This window comes from Chiloscyllium plagiosum, unplaced genomic scaffold (genome assembly GCF_037043375.1).
Source record: "Chiloscyllium plagiosum isolate Xiang-an unplaced genomic scaffold, Cpla_swu_hap1 HiC_scaffold_2, whole genome shotgun sequence".
In the NCBI taxonomy this organism is placed as follows: domain Eukaryota; kingdom Metazoa; phylum Chordata; class Chondrichthyes; order Orectolobiformes; family Hemiscylliidae; genus Chiloscyllium; species Chiloscyllium plagiosum.
In genome coordinates, this window is record NW_028270140.1 from 128879092 (window position 1) to 128896579 (window position 17488).

The window sequence follows — 17488 nt, forward strand, 5'->3', positions numbered from 1 at the left end:
TTCAAAGGGTTGGTGTGGGCTTGTTGGGCCAAATGGCCTGTTTCCACACTGTAGGGAATCTAATCTAATCTAGGTCAGACAGACACCAAAAAGAAAGCAATGGGTCCTTTGTTAGATGTGCTGACTGGGCTTCAATCTTGTGACAAGCTTTTTCTTTTACAAGAACAGTTGCGAGGGCCAAAGCAAGAGAAGAAGGAAGCTTTGCTAGACTGTACAAACATTTGATGAAACTACACCTGATGCATGTAAATAATTCTGGTCTCCTTCCCAAAAAGTGGAAATATTTGCCTCAGAGGGTGCAACCAAAGTTCACCATATTGATTCCTGGGATGAAAAGATTGTCTTAATAGGAGATAATGAGGAGAATGGATGGGGGATCTATAACCTCCCACGAGGAGGTTGAACAGTTCATCCACTTTACTAACACCTTCCAAGCCAACCTCAAATTTACCTGGAAAGTCTCAGACTCCTCCCTCCCCTTCCTAGACCTCTCCATTTCTATCTCGGGCAACCGACTCAACACGGACATTCACTATATGCCGACCGACTCCCACAGCTACCTAGATTACACCTCCTCCCATCCTGCCCCCTGTAAAAACACCATCCCATATTCTCAATTCCTTCGCATCCGCCGCATCTGCTCCCAGGAGGACCAATTCCAATACTGAACAACTCAGATGGCCTCCTTCTTCAAAGACCGCAATTTCCCCTCAGATGTGGTTGACGACGCTCTCTACCACATCTCCTCCACTTCCCGCTCCTCTGTCCTTGAGCTCTGCCCCTGAACCCTGCCACCAGGACAGAACCCCACTGGTCCTCACCTACCACCCCACCAACCTCCAGATACACCGTATCATCCTTCGTCATTTCCGCCACCTCCAAACAGACCCCACCACCAAGGATATATTTCCCTCCCCTCCCATATCAGCGTCCGGAAAGACCACTCCCTCTGCGACTCCCTCGTCAGGTCCACACCCCCCACCAACCCAACCTCCACTCCCAGCATTTTCCCCTGCAACCGCAAGAAATGCAAAACTTGTGCCCACAACTCCCCCCCCCCCCCCCCCTCCAAGGCCCCAAGGGATCCTTCCACATCCGTCACAAATTCACCTGCACCTCCACACACATCATTTACTGCATCCGCTGCACCCGATGTGGCCTCCGCTACATTGGGGAGACAGGCCGCTTACTTGTGGAATGTTTCAGAGAACACCTCTGGGACACCCGCACCAACCATCCCAACCGCCCTGTGGCTGAACACTAACTCCCCCTCCCACTCCACAAGGACATGCAGGTCCTTAGCCTCCTCCATCGCCAGACCATGGCAACACGACGCCTGGAGGAAGAGCGCCTCATCTTCCGCCTAGGAACCCTCTAACCACAAGGGATGAATGCAGATTTCTCCAGCTTCCTCATTTCCCCTCCCCGCCACCTTATCTCAGTCCCAACCCTCAGACTCAGCACCGCCTTCTTGATCTGCAATCTTCTTCCCCATCCCCTCTCTGGCCTATCACCCTCACCTTAACCTCCTTCCACCTATCACATTCCCAACGGCCCTCCCCCAAGTCCCTCCTCCCTACCTTTTATCTTAGCCTGCTTGGCACACCCTCCTCATTCCTGAAGAAGGGCTTATGCCCGAAATGTCGATTCTCCTGCTCCTTGGATGCTGCCTGACCTGCTGCGCTTTTCCAGCAACACATTTTTCAGCCCTTACCTGGTTTGGCCTACATCTGACTCCAGGCCCACAGCAATGCCTCTTAACAGTCCTCTGGGAATTTAGAGATTAGAAATAAATGCTGGCCTAGCTCGATGCTGTGAAGCCAATGAATGAATGAAAGAAAAATTCTCTAATGTAATTAGGGATGTTTAATAAATACTGACCTGATTAGAAAGGTTCACAACCCAAGAACAAAAACTGAAATGGAGAGGGAAGTTATTGTCTTGATAGCGGTGGTCATTATCAATATTTGGCCGAGTTGAGTTTTAATGGCAGGGCACTTTACTCAGAAACAGAAATTACTGGAGAAACTCAGATCTGGTCACATTTGAGAAAGGAAAGCAGAGTTAACACTTCGGGTCTAGTGACCCTTCTTCAGAACTAGCGGTATCTAGGAAAAGGTGGCACATACACTGAAGGCAGAGGGTGGAGGAGGAAGGATGCATACAGCAGTGACCAGAGGGGGGGAGATGGAGCTCAGAGAGAGACATAAAGACAAGAGGCAGACAAAGGGGCAGATTATATTGAGCCAGGGATGGAGAGAAGCTGCTAATGGAGACCGTAAGAGGGTGAAAGGAGCCCATATCATGACTGGGCTACAGGGTCTCCAAACAGAAAACGAGATGCCATTCTTCAAGCCTGTGCTGAGCCATGCTAGGATCACTGCAGCAGACCCAAATCATTGCGTTCAGGCCTCTGGCAGCAAGGGCCATTATACTCTAGGGATGCTTTTCCACATCATGTGCTCTCACAACAACCCATGCAAATCTACCCTCCCATGGCCTCTCATCACCATCTGCCCCAGACACACACAAACCCTTCATGCTACCAACACCTCTCAGGTCTCCCGTCTGCTCCTTGTTGTGAAAGCCACAAACAATAGCTCCTTCCCACATTAATCTGATCCTGGACTGTGGGCCTTAGAATCTGGGGGCAGTTTGTAATCTCAGTCCTGGCCATTATGGGAAGGGGATTACAAAACTGCCAAGAGCACTCAAGGATTTCTCTCCAGGTGAGGGGCCAAAGTCCTCCTAATTAATACTCTCTGGAACTTTAAATAGCTCTGGTGTGGCAGTGATTATGCAAGAATATATTCTCTACTGAATCTTTGGGTGATGAGGTAAGAAACCCCACTATCCAAAAAGAATCTTCCCCGTATTACAAAAGTTGTGATTCTGAGGAAGGTGCTAAAAAAGTTTCATTAGCCAGATTTAAAATACCTGACTGATTTAATTTTCACTAATTCCCCAGATACTCATTCTCTTTCTAGAAGGTGAATATTCACTTTGCTTACTCTTTACCTTTTTAAATGTCTGCAGAAATTTTACATCTGTTTTATATTTTTAGCTAGCTTTTCCTCCTGCTTTATTTTCTCCTTTTTTTTAAAAAAAAAAGACATTTTGTTCGCTGTTTTCTTTGATATTCTGCCCAATCTTCTAACCTGTCACTAACCTTAGTGCCACGTTTGTGAAGTTGTACATAGTTGCTTTCAATCTTTAGCCTCCTTAAGTAGCCACAGATGATACATTCCAGTGAGAGACTGGAGGGATCAGATGTATCTCCACTAAGTGATAGGAAATACTTCATTGAATCACTGCCATTGACCCTCCACTGACCTTACTTAAGCTAATTTCCAAATTCGTTTTAACCAGCTCTGTCCTAATATCCTCAAACAGTAGACAGTCTGGACAGAAAGCCTGGTATTACACAGTCACGTGGTAATTGTAATTGTAGTTCCTGTTTATAATGTATTCATCTCAGAAGAACTGATTTTAGTACATACTATGATGCAGTCTGTGAGAGTTGAGTCAAACATTGGCTTTTTGGCATTGCAGTACAGTTGCTTAACTTTGAAAATCAGGCTATAGTCATGCTTTATATGGGGAGTACTATGTATTAGTCATCAGGGACACTTAGGATATTAGCTGAAATATTCAGTGGAGTGAGGCAGCGCGAAGAGACATCAGCTAGAGTAACTGAAATATGCCACAGCTCATTTAGAGTTTCCATGCGATGCTACCCAGCCTCAAATCAGTGATCTTTTTTTAAGAAACATGCACGTGGTGTTATTTGTAAAGTCAAATCAGAGTTGATTAGGGATAACAGCTCACGTGGCTTCACTTTCCTGATGCAATGAGATGAACGGAAAATACGAATTGAGACTTGACTTTCACAATATCGCTGATGAAGAACAAGTTGCAAATAATTAATTAGAAATAGGAAAAATAAACAAAACTAAAGACTATACTTTAACCTCACCAATATTAGCAGTCTTTATAGGTAGGAACATACAAGCATACAAATCAGGAGCAGGAGTAAGCCATTCTATCCTTGTTCTGCCATTTGATGGGCTTATGCTGATCTGATTTTAAAGCTACCAAGAGGTAACAAAGAGGTAATAACATAAGAGCTGTTGGCATATAAAAAAGACACAGACCTGTTTTTGAGGAGGTGAATTCTTATTCAATATCACAATCGAGAACGAGACGATATTTCAGCATATTATTCCAGCATGTTCATTGTGATTCATTCTGTGGTTAGGTTATCAAAATTGGCTATGCACTATTCCAAGCAAATCTTCTGAAATGGACTCTGCACATCAGCAACATATGGTCTACGGTCTTGTGACATTGAAAACTAGTATCAGTGCTCCTACCAAACTGCTACCAGCAAACTTTGAGCTGGATCATACTGATCTATTATGGGAGCTCAAAGTACAATATCTAACTCTTTTCTAAAAATAAATAAGCTGCGTAGTTAGTTTGTCATAGGAAGCTATCTGCAAATACACTCTTCAGCTTGAGTCATTTGTTAATGATATACTGTGTGGTCACTTAATGCTCATACAAGATCATACAATTTTTCTGGAAGTTGGATTTTGACACTTCTGTGGTATGCGTCGGCACCAGGTGACTTTGATTAAAAAAAAATTAACAAATTTTTATTGTGGGATGTGGGTGTCGTTGGCTGGCCAACATTTATTGCCTGTTCCTAGTTACCCTTGAGAAGGTGGTGGTGAGCTGCCTTCTTGTACCACTGCAGTCCCATAATTGTGGGTTGACCCACAATGCCACTAGGGAAGGAATTCCAGGATTTTGACCCAGCGACAGTGAAGGAACAGTGATATATTTCCAAGTCAGAATGTTGAGTGGCTCAGAGAAGAACTTGAAGGTAGTGGTGCTCCTTATCCTTCTGGATGGAAGTGCTCATGAGTTTGTAAGCTGCCATCTGAAAATCTTTGGCGAATTTCTACAGTTCATTTTGTAGATAGTACACATTACTGCTACTGGGTGAGAGTGGTGGAGGGCATGGATGCAAGTGGAAGTAGTGCCAAACAAGCAGGCTGCTTGGTCCTGGATGGTGTCAAGCTTCTTGAAATGTTGTTGGGGCTGCACTCATCCAGGCAAGTGGGGAATATTCCATCAGACTCCTAACTTGTGAGTTGTAGATGGTGAACAGGCTTTAGGGAGTGAGGAGATGTGTTACACACCACAGTATTCCTAGCCCGACCTGCTCTTGTAGCCAATGTGTTTATGTGGTGAGTCCAGTTGAGTTTCTGGTCAATGATAACCCCCAGGATGTTGATAATAGGACATTCAGTGATGGTAACACCATTGAATGCCAAGGGGCAGGAGTTAGATTGTCTCTTATTGGTGACGGTCATAGCCTGGCATTTGTGTTGTCAACTTGATTAAATTGGTTGAAATGTGAGCTTATGCAATTATGTAGCAAAATCTGGGAGGCAGATTATTACTGAATAGATCTGGGTGTTTTTGAGCACCAGTCACTAAAAAGTATGCAAGTGCAGCAGACAGTGAAGACAACAAATGGCATTTTGGCCTTCACAGCAAAAAAGATCTGAGTACAGGAACAAGGAGGTCTTACTGTAATCATACAGGGCCTTGTTGAGACAATAGCTGGAACACTGTGTAGAGTTTTGGTCTCTTTATGAGGAAAGATGTTCTCACCATGAATGCAATGCAACAGAAGTTTACCGGAGAGATTCCTGGGATGGCAGAACTGACATATGAACAAAACTTAATCAGAGATCACAATTATTGGAGTTGGCTGGGGTGGTCTCTCTCACACACACACACCATTTTAACTGAACTAGATAGAGTAAATGCAGAAAGGATGTTCCTCATGACAGAGGAGTCCAGAATGAGAGTGCAGAGTTTAAGGATACAGGATAGGCCATTTAGGACTATGATGAGGGGAAACATCTTCACCCAGAGAATGGCCAGCCTGTGGAATTCTCTGCCACAGAAAGCACTGAGGCCAAAACACTGAATACTTTCAAGGAGTTAGATGTAGTTCTTAGGGCTAAAGGGAGCAAAGGGTATGGGGATAAAGCAGGAACAACAGTCCTCAGTTCGATGATTACCCATTACTTAAATGGCCCACTCCTGCTTCTGTGTTTCTAGATTTTGAAGTGCCAGCTTGTAACTGAACTGAGAATCAAGCAATCAGCAGGGAATCGGACATTCAAGCCTTCCAGTAAGGGGCCTACATGTGACTCCAGACCTACAACAATGTATTTGACTCTTAAATGCCCTCTGGGCAATTAGGGACAAACACATAGTGGCCTAGTCTGCAACACAGAATCTATGATTGAATAAAAAATATTTTTAATAAAGACTGCAAAGAGAAAGAAAGATTCTAACTCAACTAATGTCCAACTAACCAACTACTGATTTCAGGATTGTTGCAGCTAACAAAGCAATATTATCAAAACCAAATTAAAATCTGACATAAAATCACCTCATTTCCCCATTAGATTTGTCTCAGATTCACTGACTTCAAACCTTTTGCAAGCATCTTTCACATGTTCCAAAAAAAAAAATCCTGTTTATTTCAGAGTAATAATCCAAAAGTCAGACAGCACTGAAGATGTCTTCGGCTCACTAAGTCTCCGCCAAACTATCTAGACTAATCCCAGTTTCCAGGACTCAGCCCATAGTATCTTGACATCTTGAATATTTATCCATACACATTATAAAGATGGCGAGGTTTTCTGCCTCTCCAACCTTCCCACGCAATGCATAACAGATTCTCCACAAACTATTGGAGTGAAAAATATTTTCCTCAAATCCCCTCAAAACCTCCTGCCATTAATCTCAAAATTAAGCATTTTCATGACAGACCCTTCAACTAAGGGGAATAGCTTCTTCCAACCCACTCTATCCATGTCCCTCGTAATATTATGCCTCTCAATCAGGAGCCCCTCAGCCTACTCTGCTTTACAAACAACCCACACGTGTCCAGCCTCTCTTCATACCAAAAATGCTCCATCACAGACAACATCTTGGTGAATCTCCTCCACACCACTTCAACTGCAATCACATGTTTCCCATAGTGTGGTGACCAGAACTATAGACAATACTTCAGTGGTGGCCTAACCTTTGCATAGCTCCAACATTACCTTCTTACTCTTATAATCCATGCCAGAACTGATAAAGACTAGTGTCCTGTATTAATGTATCACGTCACCTTCAGGGATCTGTGGGCAGGTACCCTAGGATCGCTCTGCTCCTCTGAGCTTCCTAGTGTCCTGCCATTCATTCTCGTTATTTCTTTCAAAAGACATCACCTCTCAGTTTTCAGGGTTACATTCTATCTAATCAACACATACGTATTTCCTGTGACCTAAGATCATCTTCTTCACTATTATTCAGCCAGCCAATCTTCATGTCATCCACAAATTTAATCATCTATCCCTCACATTCTCAATTATATTGGTTTACATATATCACAAACAAAAAGGACCTAAGCAGTGATCGCCGTGGTACACAACAGGACATGAGCCCAGTCACAAACTAAGCGTCTACCACCATCCTCTATCTCCTAGCAACAACCCAATTTTTGACCGAACTTGTCAAATTTTGGGAATTATTCTCTGCCCTCCAAGGGGAACCGTGCAAAGTCTTCAAAAGATGATGGTGACCCACAAATCCTTCTAATTCCAAATAATTTTAAAAAATGGATAACATTTGCCCATCTCTGGAACTTGTCCCATTCTTTTGTGAAAGACTTAGAGAATATGCGCTCACTGTGTGGTGCAATAATCTGCTCAATGTGCACAATACATCCGTATGAGGTTTCACAGAGATGGAAAGCTATTTTCAGAGACTATCACAGTTGAACCCAAATTAGTCCACATCCAGGTACTTCAGTCAGGAGTTGCTAGATAGGGATCAAAAGTGGGAAGTTCCGTCAATTCTTCCTCTTCTTCATCTGGGAAGAAATTTTTCCACCAACGTACCAGATCTGCATTAGGATGTTGATTAGAAATCTGAGGACAGACGAGATCAAATCTGCAACTAATCCTTCTTACACAATTAAAATGTTTACTGAATAAAATTGTTGAACATTGAGGGGAGCTACTCTTGGAATTTTCAATATGATCTACACTAATACACCAAAATACAAGGACCGGTGCACAGATCTATCATTCAACCCTCCCGTCACATTCAAAAACAAGCTAACAGTTCCAGTGCTCTTTGCCATGCAATAACTAATGGGGATGAATACTTGACTTATTAGGCAGTGGAGTACTGCAGAATATCATTCTAGTGGATGGTCTGTATTAATAACATTAATAATCAATGGTCTAATTTCAAGCAAACAAGTAACTTCATACCACAAATGTTTTACACAAAACCATTACCAGAAGATTGCCAAGACCTAAGCTTTAAACAGCAGAAACAAATAGCAAATGTCAATGTTTCTAGCCAAGTTTGCAGACAAAGACAGTGTTTACCTGACATCAATTCTTACACTGACAGTCCACTCTCACACTGACAGTCCACTCTCAAACTACAGTGGCTGAAGTCAATTGTAATTTCCTTCTGACAGTATTTGGCAAGATTTATAATTCAATAAGAAGTGGGAACAAAATGAACTCAATTCAATCAGAGTTATCTATGTGGAATGCAGGAGTGAAAATATGGAAAACTATTCAACTCATTCCCTACCTGCTTGGTGCTGAATTATTAAATGCAAACTCAAATGAGAATAGGTCAGTCCAGTTATTTGACAAGTAACCAAAAATAAGAAACGACGAGACAAGAATCTCAGTTTTGATGACTAACTCGTTTGCTTCTGTTGCAATATTCACAGCCAAGGGCACTGTCTGTCTCACTGCTGATGGTGTGTCAAACAAAATAGGCTGATAAACACACAAATAACCCAACATTAGGACAATCTACCCAGAGGCCAGAGTAGTCTGTGGAAGTCTAGTAATAACCCTTCAACCTTCAAGATAGTGATTTACAACAATAAACTAGGTCTGGGGTAATGGCAAGACTTAACTACACAGTAAGGATGTTCCCTTACATTGCACATAAATTAAAAGGTCCCCAGCTCATATACTGCATGAGAAATTAATAAGAACACTACAACTAAATGTTGAGATTATGCAGGTAGTGAATTAATTATTGGTCAGAAAGCACTGGAAAGGAACCAAGCAGGATGCTTACCTTTTGGTTTCTTCATCTGAGGTAAGCTGCTGATTGTAGTTGCCTGAATTATTTCAACGACAATTTGATACCTGTTTGAGAGAGAGAAAATTTTGAATTAGAGTCATAAGGTCATACAACATGGAAACAGACCCTTTGGCCCAACAAGTCCATGTTGACCAGAATCCCTAAACTCCCCCATTTGCCAGTGTTAGGCCCATATTCTTCTAAACCTTTCCTATTCACATAACCATCTAGATGCCTTTTAAAGACAGCTCATTCCATACAAGCACCACCCCCTGCATGAAATAGCTGTCCCTCAGGTCCCTATTAAATCTTTCCCATGCCAATAATGCACTCTTTGATTAAAGTAATATTATTATATTTACCCATGTTTCAGGATTGCACTTAGACTCACTTTCTACTCCTCCTTGCACTGAAATTAAACTCAAGTTCATTTTCAAATCAGTCTGTACATACAGATTGCTGTCTTGCATTTCATACTGCAATCTTTGTTCTCTTATTCTGGCCCTCCACGTATCGTGCACTTCAACTGCTGGTACAATCTTCAGCCATTATCTCTCCACTCACGTTCCCACCGTTAAAAGCTTACTCAACAAAGCCTAACAACAAATGCTACAGGAAGGACAGAAAAAGAGGCAAGAGAGGAGGGGGAGTGGTGTTTTTGATAAGGGATAGCATTACAGCTGTGCTGAGGGAGGATATTCCCAGAAATACATCCGGAGAGGTTATTTGGGTCGACTGAGAAATAAGAAAGGGATGATCAGCTTATTGGGATTGTATTATAGACACCCCCAATACTCAGACAGAAAATTGAGAAGCAAATTTGTAAGGAGATCGCAGTCATCTGTAAGAATAATAGGGTGGTTATGGTAGGCGATTTTAACTTTCCAAATGTATACCGGGACTGCCACAGTGTTAAGGGTTTAGATGGGGAGAAATTGAAGTGTGTACTAGGAAATTTTCTGATTCAGTATGTGGATGTACCTACCAGAGAAGGTGCAAAACTGGGCCTACTCTTGGGAAATTAAGGCAGGGCAGGTGACTGAGGTGTCAGTGGGGGAGCACTTTGGGGCCGGCGACCATAATTCTAATAGATTTAAAATAGTGATGGAAAAGGATAGACCAGATCGAAAAGTTGAAGTTCTAAGTTGGAGAAAGGCCAATTTTGATGGTATTAGACAAGAACTTTCAAAAGCTGACTGGGGGCAGATGTTCACAGATAAAGGGACGGCTGGAAAATGGGAAGCCTTCAGAAATGAGTTAACAAGAGTCCACAGACAGTATATTCTTGTTAGACTTAAAGAAATGGCTAGTAGGTATAGGGAATGCTGGATGACTAAAGAAATTGAGGGTTTGGCTAAGAAAAAGAAGGAAGCATATGTCAGGTACAGACAGGAGAGATTGAGTGAATCCTTAGAAGAGTGTAAAGGCAGTAGGAGTATACTTTAAGAGGGAAATCAGGAGGGCAAAACAGGGACATGAGATAGCTTTGGCAAATACAGTTAAGGAGTATCCAAAGGGTTTTTACTGATACATTAAGGACAAAACGGTAACTAGGGAGAGAATAGGGCCCCTCAAAGATCAGCAAAGCACCCATTGTATGGAGCGGGAGATGGGGCAGATACTAAATGAGTATTTTGCATCAGTATTAACTGTGGAGATGGACATGGAAGATATAGATTGTAGGGAAATAGATGGTGACATCTTGAAAAAATGTCCATGTTACAGAGGAGGAAGTGTTGGATGTCTTCAAACATATAAAAGTGGCTAAATCCCCAGGACCTGATCAGGTGTATCACAGAACTCTGTGGGAAGCTAGGGAAGTGATTGCTGGGCGTCTTATTGAAATATTTGTGTCATCGATAGTCACAGGTGAGGTACCGGAAAACTGGAGGTTGGTTAACATGGTGCCATTGTTTAAGGGTGGTAAGGACAAGCCAGAGAACTATAGACCGGTGAGCCTGACCTCGGTGGTGGGAAAGTTGTTGGAGGGAATCCTGAGGGACAGGATGTACATGTATTTGGATAGACAAGGGACTGATTAGGGATAGTCAACATGGCTTTGTGCATGGGAAATCATGTCTCACAAACTTGATTGAGTTTTTTTGAAGAACTAACAAAGAGGATTGAAGAGGGCAGAGTGGTAGATGTGATCTACATGGACGTTCGACCAGGTTCCCCCTGGAGACTGGTTAGCAAGATGAGACCTCATGGAATAGCCTTTTGGATACAGAACTGGATCAAAAGGTAGAAGACAGAGGGTGGTGGTGGAGGGTTGTTTTTCAAACTGGAGGCTTGTGACCAGTGGAGTGTCACAAGGATCAGTGCTGGGTCCTCTACTTTTCATCATTTATATAAATGATTTGGATGTGAGCATAAGAGGTATGGTTAGTAAGTTTGCAGATGACACCAAAATTGGAGGAGTAGCAAACAGCAAAGGAGGTTACCTCAGATTACAACGGGATCTTGATCAGATGGGCCAATGGGCTGAGAAGTGGCAGATGGAGTTTAATTTAGATAAATGTGAGTTGTTGCATTTTGGGAACGCAAATCTTACCAGGACTTATACACTTAATGATAAGGTCCAAGGGATTGGGCATGGATAGGATAAATAGACAAAGTCTTTTGCCTGGGGTGGACGAGTCCAGAGCTAGAGGGCATAGGTTTACAGTGAGAGGGAAAAGATATAGAAGAGACCTAAGGGGCAACGTTTTCATGCAGAGGATGGTATGTGTATGGAATGAGCTGCAGAGGAAGTGGTGGGGGCAAGTACAACGGCAATATTTAATACGCAGCATATGAATGGGAAGGGTTTAGAGGGATATGGGCCAGGTGCTGGCAGGTGTGACTAGATTGGATTGAGATATCTGGTCGGCATGGACAAGTTGGACTGAAGAGTCTGTTTCCACTCTGTGACTTTATGATCCAATCCTTAGACGTCTGCCATGGAGAAGAATTGTCAAGTGTTGCACTTTTCTAAATGGAGAGCATTGTATGTAGCCTCATAGATCTCGAAATTTTGTATAATTTCAAATCAGCATTTTGATAGTATGTCTTTGGGCTGTTTATACCAAAGATGTTTCAATTATTTATTTAGGAGATTTCAAATCAAATACCAATTTTTGAGAGCCTTTCTTTGGTTTTGATAATAAAGGAAGAGATTTTCCCAAATGTTACTTGTATGTTTGTTAACCTTTATACCATAGAATCATAGAGTCATAGAGATGTACAGCATGGAAACAGACCCTTCGGTCCAACCCGTCCATGCTGACCAGATATCCCAATCCAATCTAGTCCCACCTGCCAGCACTCGGCCCATATCCCTCCAAACCCTTCCTATTCATATACCCATCCAAATGCCTCTTAAATGTTGCAACTGTACCAGCCTCCACCACTCCCTCTGGCAGCTCATTCCATATACTTACGACCCTCTGCATGAAAAAGTTGCCCCTGAGGTCTGTTTTATATCCTTCCCCTCTCACCCTAAACCTATGCCCTCTAGTTCTGGACTCCCCGGCCTTTGCCTATTTATCCTATCCATGCCCCTCAATTTTGTAAACCTCTATAAGGTCACACCTCAGCCTCTGATGCTCCAGGGAAAACAGCCCCAGCCTGTTCAGCCTCTCCCTATAGCTCAAGTCCTCCAACCCTGGCAACATTCTTGTAAATCTTTTCTGAACCATTTCAAGTTTCACAACATCTTTCCGATAGGAAGACGACCAGAATTGCACGCAATATTCCAACAGTAGCCTAACCAATGTCCTGTACAGCCGCAACATGATCTCTGAACTCCGGTACTCAATATTCTGACCAATAAAGGAAAGCATACCAAACGCCTTCTTCACTATCCTATCTACCTGCGACTCTATTTTCAAGGAACTATGAATCTGCACTCCAAGGTCTCTTTGTTCAGCAACACTCCCTAGGACCTTACCATTAAGTGTATAAGTCCTGCTAAGATGTGCTTTCCCAAAATGCAGCACCTCGCATTTATCTGAATTAAACTCCATCTGCCACTTCTCAGCCCATTGGCCCATCTGGTCAAGATCCTGTTGTAATCGGAGGTAACCCTCTTCGCTGTCCACTACACCTCCAATTTTGGGGTCACCTGCAAACTTACTAACTGTACCTCTTATGCTCGCAGCCAAATCATTTATGGAAATGACAAAAAGTAGAGGACCCAGCACCAATCCTTGTGGCACTCCACTGGTCACAAGCCTCCAGTCTGAAAAACAACCCTCCACCACCACCCTCTGTCTTCTACCTTTGAGCCAGTTCTGTATCCAAATGGCTGGTTCGCCCTGTATTCCATGAGATCTAACCTTGCTAAACGGTCGCCCATGGGGAAACTTGTCGAATGCCTTAGTGAAGTCCATATAGATCACATCTACTGCTTTGCCCTCATCAATCTTCTTTGTCACTTCTTCAAAAAACTCAATCAAGTTTGTGAGACATGATTTCCCACGCACAAAGCCATGTTGACTATCCCGAATCAGTCCTTGCCTTTCCAAATAAATGTACATCCTGTCCCTCAGGATTCCCTCCAACAACATGCCCACCACCGAGGTCAGGCTCACCGGTCTATAGTTCCCTGGCTGGTCTTTACCACCCTTCTTAAACAGTGGCACCACGTTTGCCAACCTCCAGTCTTCCGGCACCTCACCTGTGACTATCAATGATACAAATATCTCAGCAAGAGGCCCAGCAATCACTTCTCTAGCTTACCACAGAGTTCTCGGGTACGAATCACTTGATTTTTGAACAGAAACCGCGTAAAGAACATTGAGTGTGTTTCGGTGTTCTCCAAGTAGGATACTGCATCGGCTGCAGCAGGAATACTTGGGTAGATTCCAATCGTACGACATTCTGTTGAATAGAGGAATCTCTCATTTATATTTTCAGTTCCATATGTTCAACTTTGAGGAAAACTCCATTTATGCAATTAGATTTTTTAAAAAGCCACATCCATTTTACAATTAAGTGAGGAGGGGGGGGAAAATGTCCCTGAGTCACTGTCCAGTCACGTTAGCTCATCTGCCCTTGTAAAAGGATCACGCCAGGTTTTCTAATATTATTTACTCTCAGTCAATCCAATACACTGGGACAAAGACCCAGGAAAGTAACTCCTCCTCAGCTATATTTCATGATGGTGGTCAGTGCAACGTAACTCCTCAAACAAGGAATAAGACAAGAGTCACAAGTGGCACATCATATTTGTATGATGAAAACATCAGATAATGACCATCTCCAGCAAGGGAGAATCTAAAGCATCTCCCCTTAACTTTCACGTCTTTATCATCATTGAATGCCTGACCAGCGGTAACCTGAAATTACTGCTAATCACAAACTGAAGTTCTCCAACTATATAAACACATCAGCAACACATGCCCCTAGCATGCCGGCCTCCATCTTCACTGAACCAGTAGCTCAGCAATAACGGCAGAATGAAGGATATGGCAAACGATGGGGTTCAGATTGCATTGGAGGTTCAGCTGTTACTGACAGTCCACGATGCCTCATGGATGCCCAGTTTCGAGTTGCCAGATCTGCTTGAAGACTGTCCCATTTAGCATATTGATAGCGTCACACAACACGGATGAAAGGCATTCTTACTTTCAAGGAGGGACTTTGTTTCCACAAGGATTGTGGGTGGTCTCTCCTATTGATACTATCATGGACAGCTACAACAGCTGCAGGCAACTCCAAAGCACGGTAAGCATGAGGTCAAGTACATTTTTCCCTTCTTTTTGGTTCCCTCACTGCAGGCCCTATATAGCAGATATGTCCTACAGATCTCAAACAGCTTGATCAGCTGTGATGCTGTCAAGCCACTGATGGTGGACATTACAATTCCGCATCCAAAGTACATTCTACATCCTTGTTAATCTCAATTATCCCTGCAAGTGGCGTTCAACATGGAACAATATTGATTCATCAACTCAGGAATATCCATGCATGGCAATCAGGACCTTGTACCCAAGACTTCATGGCATATTTGACCTGGTGCCACAAAACTACATGGCAACTTCTTCCTGACTGCACCCCACTGTGCTGCCACCTCTGCCAAGCTTGTCCTGCCAGTGGAACAAGATATATCCAGGGATGGTAATGGTAGTGTCTGGAATGTTGCAAAAGGTATTATTCCATTAGCATGACTATTTCATGCTTGACTACTGTGAAACATCCCTTTCCTAATTTAAGCATTAACTGCCAGATGCTAGCAAGGAAGACTTTGCAGGGTCAACAGGGCTGTTCTTACCATTGGCATTTCCGGTAGTTAGGTCAATGCAGGTTGTCATTCTGGTTTCATTTCTTTTTTCAGACTGTCTACCGATAGTTACACAGAAGTGGTTTGCTAGGGCATTTTAGACAGCAGTTAACAGTGAACTACACTGCTGAGGTTTTGAGTCAGGAGTAGGCCAGACCAGCTGAGGACACCAGTATCTTTCCCTAAATGACACTGGTGAAGCAAGCAAGTGACAATGATTTCAATGTCATCATTAGACTCTTAATTCCAATCTTTGCCCCCACTAATCTTAATTCGAACCCAGGTCCACAGAACCAAACTAGATTTCTTCTACTCATGAGATAACATCACTCGGCCATCGTCTGCCCACATCATGATGAATTTGCAAACTTAGAATGATGTTCAAAATCAGGATGTCACATTAGTTTCAAACCACTGTTGAACAAAGTGCGCTGAAAGGTATTATACTGGAGTAAGTTACAACTCATTGGCTGTGCAATATATTTAGCTACCCACTTTTGAGAAATGTTTTCACAAATGCAAGATCCTTCCTTGCAACCCATACGTCAAAAATCTGTCTCATAAGAGAGGTTTAAACAGAGGAATGGTAACTATTTAATTTATTCAAGATGTCTCATTCAACGTTCAACTGCTTGTTCAATTGTTCCAAACTTTTTGATCTTTTCAGGCAACTCCTCTTGAAGTTAACTATTCTTGTGTTCAGTGAAGTTCCTGAATTCAGTGTTTATCAATGTGTATTCTCCTTCCGTAATTGAACACATTATAGATTAACTTATTCTATTCTACAAACATGTCTATCTCACAAATGTCTGACATTTGCCTTTTTTCTGGGTTTTTCTAATTTGTGCACAAAAAGTCCTTTACCACTCAGGTCAGTTTCATGAACCTCTTTCACATTGCACTTCGTGAGCTCACTGGAACATGGTATTTAAGCTATAGCCTCACCTGAGCACAAAGCAACCATTTTATGGAGAGCTCAGACTGATAATTTGGCAAACTTCACTCTTGTCTCTTGTTAATTATTGCAATGACTAGTTATGGTCGATAATTGTTAACCACAACACCCATATATCCTTTAGCCTCACTTCTTCAATATTACAAGTTGAAAATTACTGTAAATGTGACCAACTTGCATTCTTTTTGTGAAACCAAGTTATTTATGTACACTGGAACATGGTACCATTCTGCATCAATCTACCTTCTATAGCAGCATTTAAATGTTAATTTTACTGAAGGATAGTATGACACGATGGTGAACCCCGCTGCTAATTAAACCAAACACTCAAAAGCTCACCTTATCTCGTAACCTGTTAAAGTAGGAGTGACAGAGAACTCCCAAATTCCACTATTCAAAAGAAAAAAAGATATCAATTTATTATTTAATTCGAAGTGAACATAGAACAATAAAGTGCAGAATAGGCCCTTCGGCCCTCGATGTTGCGCCGACCTGTGAACTAATCTAAGCCTGTCCCCCTACATTATCCCATCACCATCCATATAAACACTAAACAACAACTATTTACAATTCTAAGCCTCCTTTCTCTTAAACGCAGGTTATCCTACTTCGAACTCCATAACAATGCACTGATCCGATAAAAGCCTCGATTAAAATTACATCAACTTAACTTCAAAACCACCCAGTGGCTGTCATTGTGTGTGTCTATCTTCTAGGTAAAAACAATGACTGCAGATACTGGAAACCAGATTCTGGATCAGTGGTGCTGGAAGAGCACAGCAGTTCAGGCAGCATCCAACGAGCAGCGGAATCGACGTTTCGGGCAAAAGCCCTTCATCAGGAATAAAGGCAGTGAGCCTAAAGCGTGGAGAGATAAGCTAAGGTAGGGTGGGGGTGGGGAGAGTAGCATAGAGTACAATGGGTGAAGGTGGGGGGGGGGGGGGGGGGGGGGGGAGGTGATGAAGGTGATAGGTCAGGAGGAGAGGGTGGAGTGGATAGGTGGAAAAGGAGCTAGGCAGGTTGGACAAGTCCGAACAAGTCATGGGGACAGTGCTGAGCTGGAAGTT

The 17488-nt window shown here is 42.8% G+C and overlaps 1 protein-coding gene across 2 annotated transcripts in view; it reads right to left on the reverse strand.

The window, feature by feature from the left end:
* The window catches only part of snx25 (sorting nexin 25), a 230848-nt gene that overhangs the window by 93279 nt on the left and 120081 nt on the right, over positions 1 to 17488 (reverse strand). For both annotated transcript variants that reach the window (XM_043705938.2, XM_043705929.2), the window contains exon 7: positions 9196 to 9266. In XM_043705938.2, coding sequence (XP_043561873.1) covers positions 9196 to 9266 — 71 coding nt within the window. The remainder of the gene's footprint in view (positions 1 to 9195; positions 9267 to 17488) is intronic.